The sequence below is a fragment of the Cupressus sempervirens genome, chromosome 1, assembly GCF_028749045.1.
Source record: "Cupressus sempervirens isolate cs-2001-9-10 chromosome 1, ASM2874904v1, whole genome shotgun sequence".
NCBI lineage: Eukaryota > Viridiplantae > Streptophyta > Pinopsida > Cupressales > Cupressaceae > Cupressus > Cupressus sempervirens.
Window position 1 is genome coordinate 81,826,212 of NC_143118.1, and position 10,095 is coordinate 81,836,306.

General features: G+C 36.0%; 1 protein-coding gene across 1 annotated transcript; it reads right to left on the reverse strand.

Annotated features, from left to right (window-relative positions):
- Positions 1–2,251: 2,251 nt before the first annotated feature.
- LOC149576334 (F-box/kelch-repeat protein At4g39560-like) lies at positions 2,252–3,217 on the reverse strand. The gene has a single exon (XM_089794255.1). The coding sequence runs from the start codon at positions 3,215–3,217 to the stop codon at positions 2,252–2,254; it is 966 nt and encodes a 321-aa protein (XP_089650381.1).
- Between the last annotated feature and the right edge of the window lie 6,878 nt (positions 3,218–10,095).

Consider the following 10,095-nt stretch of genomic DNA (forward strand, 5'->3'; position numbering starts at 1 on the left):
TGAATGATGCATTCATCTTTGTGATCATCCAATTCATAGAGGGAGATTATGCAAAAAGGTTATCTGATGATGGAATAACATAGATTACAACTCTTGGGGCCTAATACATCCAGTTCAAAACATTCATGTATCTACAAGTAGCTAGTGCCACTGTCAACCCAAAGAAGCTCCCTAGATATCCAAGTGATAAATTGGTGTTATTGGAGATTGTATGATAGATTGAGTCTGCATATGATAGGGTAAGAAGATAGTGAAGATCATGTTGGACATGGCCCCTAGTCATAGGACCATATCAAGTAAAGCAGAAGCAAGATATTCCATCTTTCAAATGGGAGTGGGAACATTATCCCCTTGAGGAGTAAAACTCTCCCTGACCATATTTTGATAACATTGGCAAAGTTGAGAGTCTGGTTGGCAAAGAATTCCACCATGAAGAGGTCATTGAGGACCACTAGATGAATGAAACAAATGACTACGATGTCCGTATTAGGGACTATTGTAGGATGACTTTGTATTTGGCAGAGAAGGCTCTCAAAATAAGCATTCTGGAGGAAATACTATAGCAAGATTTCGGGGAACTATTGGACCCTCTGTTCAACTCAAAAAAAATCTTAACTAATCTTTAATAAATCTTCTATAACTTCTCTAATTTAAACTTACAAACATATGTAATGGTATACATAGTGTGTCGACTCACCAAACAACGTCTCATTACATTCACAAACATAGATTCATCAAACTTTGTCTCCACCAAATCTATCTCTACACTAATCATAAACAGGTGAGAGAATAGAGTACACAAAAAGATTTAAAGCACACATAGATTTGTACCGTAAACACACTTATATCTTTATTGATATCACATTTTGATTTCATATTGCAGAGCATATAAAAAGGACACAGATTTGTAAACTAAACACACTAGTATCTTTATTGATATCACATTCACATTGTGATTACATATTGTAGGCCATATAAAAAATCATTGCATTACGGAGCCTTTTAAATAGGTAGGAGTCTCATATCATAACCCCAAAAATAGGTCATGGACTGTTGTAAACTAAATATCAATTCATGTTCCACTGGCGGCTTAAGCTCTTGTTTTTTTGAGGAAGTGGGTGGTCTCATGAACAATTTTTTTTTTTTCTAAGGGATTATTTATAATTTTTTCCTAAAAATAGAAGGCCCTAATTTTTAGGAAGAAGATGGAAAAGGGGTGGGTTAGAAATTCTTTTTGCCACTTGTCAAACATTTAAATTTTATATTTTCAATAAAAAATAGTTTTAAGGAAAAATTAACTTTTTAACTTGGGTTTTATTTATTTTTCTTAAATTTTAGAGCAGCTTGAATATAAACATATGTCATGCCACCTAACTTTAAAATATTTCATTAAAAACATAGAGGCCTCTATTTTAGGCAACGTCTATACAGCGACGAAAATGCACTTCCATACGAAGGAAAGGACTTGGTTAATTTTTTAAAAAGTTAGAAAAAGCAATGTAAAAGAAGTGCATTTTTGTGGCTGTATAGCCACGGGCTCTATTTTATAGGAAGCTCCCTTCCATAAATGGCTCTATTAAAAATTCATAAAGCATGCATGGCACTAAATGTGGGGGATGCATGAAAATACTAATTTGTTGTCCGTGATAATTGAACTAGGAGTTGAGCATTAAAGACGCCCCAATATCGGCAATAAATCTGAAGGCACGACTCATCTATTATACAAAAAGAAGACGAAAGTGATTAAAACAATGAATTTCTTAGAAAGCGATTATAAGAGAAGGATATTGCTCGACTGTAATAAGTCCAAGGAATCAATTAGGCGTTATGAGCCAGTGTTTAGCGCTGTCCAAAGTCTCTCCTTGTCTCGCATGCAAATAAAAGTAGAAATGACAAAGAGTGCTACAGTTATTTAAAAGAATTGCATGCAAATAAAAATAGATCAAATAAAGAGAGTGCTACAGTTACTCAACAGATTTGAAATAAAAGTTTTGATGAAATTCCAGATAACACAATTATCAATTTATTCATTTTGATAAAAATAGGACGCGATAATAAGTGAGCTCCAAACATAACAATGGGAGATGGCGTTGCACTCTTCTCTGGCATTGCCATATTTATATTTATTTACTGTTAAAATGATCATAGGCGTATAATATGGCATTCTTATTGAAAAGCACACAGTTTTAACATTGATTGGAGATGAAGAAAATCAAAGAAACTTCTACTCCCTCGTAGGACAATCATATTTTCAGATTGATATCACAACACAGGCTCTGGGATTTCCTCTCACATCGCATTTCTCACCATCTTCATCAATTCCTTCATCAATTCCTTCATCAATTCCTTCAATTGTAGTGCTCGTATAAAATAAATCAATGCTGTCATCGGATATTTCATAAATGTTCATACTACTAGACGAATCGTTATTTTTCATTTCATTCTCTTCAAGACTGCGAAATTTCACCCACCTGTTCTCCTCGGCGTGGAATGCCTGTACTATCTCATCTTCCTCAAAGTATCCACGAACAACGAATTTCCCTTGTATGACGGAGGCGCCCATAAAATAATTAATACGCATCATGTCTGCCACAGGAGTCCACTCATCCGTCAAAGGATTGTAAACTTCAGCCGATGCCTTGTAAAATTCACATCTATACTGATACATCCAGAAATTGTCATCATCACTGTCATCACTCGTGCGGATGAATCGATACCCACCCGCAACATAGATTTTTCCATCAACTACTCCGCACCCAAATCCTGCCCGCGCATCTTTCATGCCCTTCACGCGACTCCACTCGTTTGTTCGGGCATTGAAGACGCTCACTTTGTTGGTTGCAGGGAATTTGGTACAGTCCCTCTTCCACTCACAACCGCCCATTACAAACAGCCGATCGCCAATTGCTGCGCAACAGAAGTCAAAGATTGGCCTGTGATCTTCCAACATTAATGGCAGCGCCCGCCACTCTGAATCCCCCGCAGTTGTCTTCTTTGCAAACCAACGCATGGAAGAAGGGTACTCCACAGCTACGTAAGACAACGATTCTGTCAGGCCCAGCTGCTTACGCAGAGTAAAAAGCTCAGGACTCGTTGCAGCTTCTCTCCATGAAGAACAAACATCTGAAATCGTTTCAGAATAATATTGCCTGGGTACTCTGGCCAGGATCTGAAGGCTCACTTCGTTGGGAAGACCAGGAATGAGATTTCCCTCCATTGTTTACAATTTTTTTTCTGTGAGATTGCGATTCTATTCAAAATTGAGGAGAATGAATTCGTGGAGAAAGTGGACGCATATCAAATTGTCCAGCAAGAATATAACAATTTATAGACCGCCCAAGGAAACTTGCAGCATTAAGTCTCGCCATTGTAAAACACCGAAAATCGTGGGCGTAACAAATGCCGACTTAAAAGGGAATAAAGCTACTATTTATTAAACCAAAAAACCATGCAAGAAATTTTTTAGTAAGAATAACTATTCTTTCTTAGATTTGAGTTAATGTAAACATATTGATGATTTGATTTGTCTTTCTTTTCAACAGAGTATAACCCTGGGTTTATGGGCTCTATATTTAAAGAGCTGGAGGTCCCATGATAATATTTGTTTGGGGGGTAAACCTTAATTTGGAATCTTTTCCTATTAACTAGGAGCCCCTACTTTTTAGTTGAGCGGATGAAAAGGGGGGTTGAAATAGCCCCTATTGTTTAGGGAAGAATTCTGCGACTTGGCAAGAACCTACCCTTTATTTTCCCTCCAAATTGAAATAATCTTGCTAAAAATTATAAAAATAGCAAATTATATTTTAAATATTTCCTTCAATTTAATGTAATGCCCATGGGACCACTCCTCTTTAAATATTCTTAAAAAAGCTCAGTGGCACCGGCTCTATTTTTAAGCAAGCAGGTGCCCATGGGACCCCAGCCTAAGACTAGCATATCTAATATTTTAATTAAATTTTTTTCAAGAAACCTAAAATTAGATATCCAATTTAAATTTTTAAATTTTTTTAAATTGTTAAATTTTTCTTATACTAATTGATTGATGTTAGAATTAGTATTAAGACTAAATTATGGTTTAAGGCATACATGATCAATAAAAAAAATTATAATATAGAAAATTTAATAATAAAAACATAAGACAAAATTAAATTATAATTATTTATTAGTTGATCATTTAAATACTACTAAACATTCTTAAAAAAATCAATTTGATATGAATCCATGGAAATCTAAAAATAAAAGTGTATATATGTATCCTATTTAAATCACAATCCACAAATTACAACATATTAAAAAGTTCTTCGTCAATAGCACATTGGAATTTTTTTGAATATTTCTTTTGGTTTTTTTTTAATTATTAGAACATGTTTTTCAAATTAAAAAATAAATAAAGTTCTAGAATTATTGTAATTTATTCATTTATTTAGTTTCCCACATACATTCTAATTTTCAAAAATCTTATTTTGTTTCTCTAAAAATACTTTTTTACAAAAATATATTTATAATTTTATGACACATATGGAGAATTTATTAAAACTGATGTAATTTATTTAGTATTAGAAATCAAATTTTATGATTATATATTTGTTAGTAAGTTTCTAATTTGAATTTCATATATAATTTTTTTAATGTTTTAAATTAAATTTGAAGGTTTGAGTATGTTTCACAGTTAACTTTAATATGTTCTGATATTATTTCAACATCTAATATAAATGAAAGATTTATTTTTATTATTTTAAATAACTATAATGAAAATTTTAGAAAGTTTCTAAATTAAAATTGATTAGTTTATATTTTGTAATATTAGAATTTGTCTATTTATATTTCAATGCTTTGTAATTGTCTTTTTGAATTTGTTCTTTCAAATTATTTTATTTTGTTTTGTAACATATGATATAATACATTAATAGAGAAAAGAATAATTTTGAAGAATGAACTAAAATTCTAAATAGTCGTAGTGCCGACTTACAGTATAATGTTGATTTATGTTGATATGCTAACAAGATTCTCTTCTGGGTTAGAATTTTATGATTGGATATCACCTAGTTGTTCCTTTGTTAACAGATTACAATATATTTTTGGTTGAGGGAGATTTTATTCCATATCTATTTGAAAACATTTTTCCACCTTAGTTTAATTTTATATTCTAGTTGAAGGGAAATCTTGTTCCTCTTTAATTTTACATATGACCTCCATTTACAGGAATATTTGGGAGTGTTGGAACCCTGAAATGTCCCTTTCTCTGATTTTACATGATATTTCCAACCTTTAATCAGATCTTTAAGATCAAACAACTAATATCACAAAGATCCTCCAAATTTCTCAAGAAACCCCAAATCGGGTATGCCAGAAATTGTGCCAAAAGCTTCACAGCTTCACCAATTATTAATAAATCTGAAAGTGGACATTTTTACAAAAATTTCAGCAGCATAACAACCTAAAAAATGATATTTCCAGATCTGTATAACCTTTACACAATAGTTCTCAAATGTAGGACAAAAACTATGCTCATCGGGCTCCCGAAATTAACACAAAAATGCCCAAAAACACCACACAACACTAATAAACTATCTCAAAAGTTTAATCACGTCCCAATACATATATTCAGCTCTATTTTAATAGCTTAAAGTCTGAAATATAGCAGCAACCAAAACTGATATGAAATGCTCAACTGAAAACACCAAACTCATGCAAAAAACACACCCAAAAACCCACAAATCTACACTGTTCAGCACAAAGGCAAACTCTGTATGAGCATGCACATGGAATGGCTTCAAACTCCCGTCCTTAGCCTTCCTGAAAACCTGCAAACTCCCATTCTTGCGTCTCCCTGGAAACCTGCAAACTCCCGTTCTTGGGTCTCCTTCTCCACAGGTTTGGCAGCCTCCGAAGAATAACAAAGAAATCAGCAAAATCAAGTTCTGGAATGAGCCCAAAATGCCTCCAAAACCCCTTAAAAGAGGGCATAACTGTAACTCATGTCCAAGAGAGGTTAATGAAACATATTTTAATAATAATTTTCATTTATTAGTCCAACGGTTTCCAAAGATTAACCCCCTTTTTCCAAAACTTCACTTTCTTGGGCCTGCCTGCCTTAGCAAAAATTATTATTTTTTAATTATTTGAAAAGGGGACATGACAAGTCCTCCCCTCCCAAACATTGCTTGTCCTCAAGCAATGGCTGAACAATAAACCAATCAATCCACCTGGATCCCAAATGTAGTCATGAACTATACTACTACCAATTAACACAGGCTCCTGCAATATGACCAAGATGAATCCATAATCAAACTGACAATTATAGCTCAACCAAACTCCAAAATCACCACTACCATAGTCAAAAACCCATGAGACACAAACTCTTAGAACATTAGAACCCAAGTAAAATGGACAAATCAAACTGCCAACACCATAAATACCATCAACGCATCCCACTGGCCTATACAGAATGTACAATCCAACTCTACAACAATGGTGAATGCTCTCAAATGAAACTATACCAAGTATGGAGAATCCACACAATGTACAACTCCTCTAGTCAACACAACTCTGTAGATCATCGGCCACTGTCTCATAACCATAACTCCCATGCACCCCTAATGGTGAAAAACCATCACAAGATAAACAACAAGAAATGGAACCCAAACCAAATTTTCCTGCCATCAACTCCTCAACACAAGGATCATTTGCTAACTGATGTACATGACCTGCTGAAGCATCACTCCAAAACTCCTGCTCTAAGTCATGTATTATCAAACTATCAACTGTAGGACCTATCACCATGTCGTGCCCATCACAACTCTCATCCCGAGGCATCAAACTATTCCATAACTGATGATAAGCACTAGGAACCAAAGTACATCTCTGTATCATAATCTCATCAACATGGTCATCAGAGGAAAATTGATGAGCGTACCTCATAGTGTAATGCCGATAGAATGCGCCAATCTCAGTCAGTGGCTCAGACTGTAATCTAGATGAAACTAACTGCAATTGATCATTAACCATGTTGGAACTGACTACTACCTCCAAAGATATCACCACGGGAGTAGTATTACTAGCAAGAACCATGCCAACTGTCGACTCACCAACATCACACACAATCTTTGATGCATCTCTAGTCTCTGTGCCATCAGTACCAGAGGCCACCACCATGTTAGGCATACAACAATCTGCTATAACACCCAACTCAACTAAACCTGACTCTAGTGGGAATGAACCTGATATGCCAATGTTAGTATAAAGGATGGATGCATCCCCATCTCCACTGTCTCTGACAATCTCGGCCATGGACATCCTCGGATCACCAAACACCATAGCTTGTGACTGTATAGAATCAGGTAAAGACTGTAGTTGCTCTAACTCCATGGTCACCTTAGCCAAATGAAGCTGTGACTCCTTGAAAGCCAACTGTGTACTCTCAAGAATCTCAGAAGTCACCTCAAGCTGCTCAGTAAGCTCACTCACCTCATCTTCCTTGGCCAACAATGCATCATATGCTGTACTACCCCACTTCATAAGATAATCTCTGTCGGCTAGCAACTGCATATAATTCTGTCTCAAAATCCGAATAGCCTCCCATAAAGAGTGGATCTCTGTCAAGGAAAGATAACTGCCTTCCTGCTCATCACTAGTAGGAGAACCCCATCCATAAACTGCTAACAACTGGCGAACAGCATCGAAATGCTGGCAAGTGATAGCAATGTCTCGATCACTAACTCTCAACTGATTAGACACATGATGGCGCTGGCTTGACTGTCTCCTACAAACCTCCTTTGATGCATTGTCTAAAAGAGTATCCTCAAAGTTACTAGTCTCTAGAGTATTACCATCCATATCATGTGAATCAAATCTAAAGCTCATATCAACATACGGAGTATCAAAAACATTAGCATTGCTGTCCAACTCCTCTATACCCAAGGAAACTAAGTCTTCAAAATTGCCCACTGCATCCTCCTGGATGTCATCAATGCCAATATGATCCTGGGACTCATCTATACACACTACCAAATATGAAATATCATCAACACATTCTAGCAAGTATGGTCGACTAGATATATGAACAAAGCCCAACATCGGTGTATAAAAACTAATACCAACATTAGACAAGATATTGGCACAAGAAAAGACCACCGTGTAATCTGCTAATCAACTCCATGATAGCACCCAAACAAACACTGCTACCAAAAAGTGTTAAAGATCTCCAGTCAACTGAATCCCAAACACCAATATAACAATCTCGAGTCCATATCCGTAAACTAGAATCAACTGGTAACTCGAGAAAACTCCTCACCTGAGTAATATGACCAATACCAACTAACTCCACATACTTGTCAAGATGAGATAATGAAGTCACAATACTATCTTTGTTCACCTTCAGCTGGCTAGACAAATCATGTGAAGTACTACCAGCCTCAACCTCATGTGATGAAGCATCTAACTGTGCCTGGTACTCTTTCTCAGCAAAGTCATGAATGCTCAATGTCTGCTCATCTCTACTAGGTATCTCACCATCCTCCACAACAATATCCTCATAATCATCATCTGAACCCACTACACTGTAGTCACTGCCTGTTGTAACCATACCATCCTGAATACCTGTGGCATCACCCTTTGACGACCTGTAAACAATTGTCTCAATCTGAGTATCAAGTTGACCGTTACTATCAATCTGTGTAATATCCTTTCCCACCACCTCCTGTAGCAGAGTAGAATCTGAGACCTCTACCTAGCTATCAGCTAGTTTCTCAAACTCCTTATGCAACTTCTTGGAAATTGTGTCATCTGTCCCGTGAGAAAATATGCCAAATAGAAATCCAGTCAACTTATCCACCTTAGCTGGGTCAGATAACATGTCATTCATTATACGGTGGTGCTCAACCAACTGTTCAGACATGTCATGGCTTATTTTCATAAGTTTATCTCGAATGTCTAAATAACCATCCTTTCTACTGTTTTGACTCTGTTTATCAATTGTCCAAGATCGTGTCCTCTGAGACTCTGTACTATACCTGTCCATTCTGGGTAAAGTAGAGTGTAACCCCAATAGGATATAACTTCTTCAAACACCAAGAACTAACATGCAAATGATTAGAAGTAGCATGCAACCATAGATTTGGACATGCAACTGATTAGAAGCAACATGCAACCACCAAATTATGACATGCAAGATCTGGGTAGTTGTCAAAATTGACATGCAAGATCTGGGTAGTTGTCAAAACTGACATGCAAGATCTGGGTAGTTGTCAAAATTGACATGCAAACTTCTACAACCACCAAATTCACCAAGAACTAACATGAAAATGATTAGAAGTAGAATGCAACCATAAATTTTGACATGCAGCTGATTAGAAGCAACATGCAATCATAAATCATGACATGCAAGATTTGGGTAGTTCTCAAAACTGAAATGCAAGATCTGGGTAGTTGTCAAAACTGACCTGCAAACTTCTACAAACCCTCAGGCTGGCAAGATCATGGCTCTGATACCACTGAAATGTCCCTTTCTCTGATTTTACATGATATTTCCAACCTTTAATCAGATCTTTAAGATCAAACAACTAATATCACAAAGATCCTCCAAATTTCTCAAGAAACCCCAAATCGGGTATGCCAGAAATTGTGCCAAAAGCTTCACAGCTTCACCAATTATTAATAAATCTGAAAGTGGACATTTTTACAGAAATTTCAGCAGCATAACAACCTAAAAAATGATATTTCCAGATCCGTATAACCTTTACACAACAGTTCTCAAATGTAGGACAAAAACTATGCTCATCGGGCTCCCGAAATTAACACAAAAATGCCCGAAAACACCACACAACACTAATAAACTATCTCAGAAGTTTAATCACGTCCCAATACATATATTCAGCTCTATTTTAATAGCTTTAAGTCTGAAATACAGCAGCAACCAAAACTGATATGAAATGCTCAACTGAAAACACCAAACTCATGCAAAAAACACACCCAAAAACCCACAAATCTACACTGTTCAGCACAAAGGCAAACTCTGTATGAGCATGCACATGGAATGGCTTCAAACTCCCATCCTTAGCCTTCCTGGAAACCTACAAACTCCCATTCTTGGGTCTC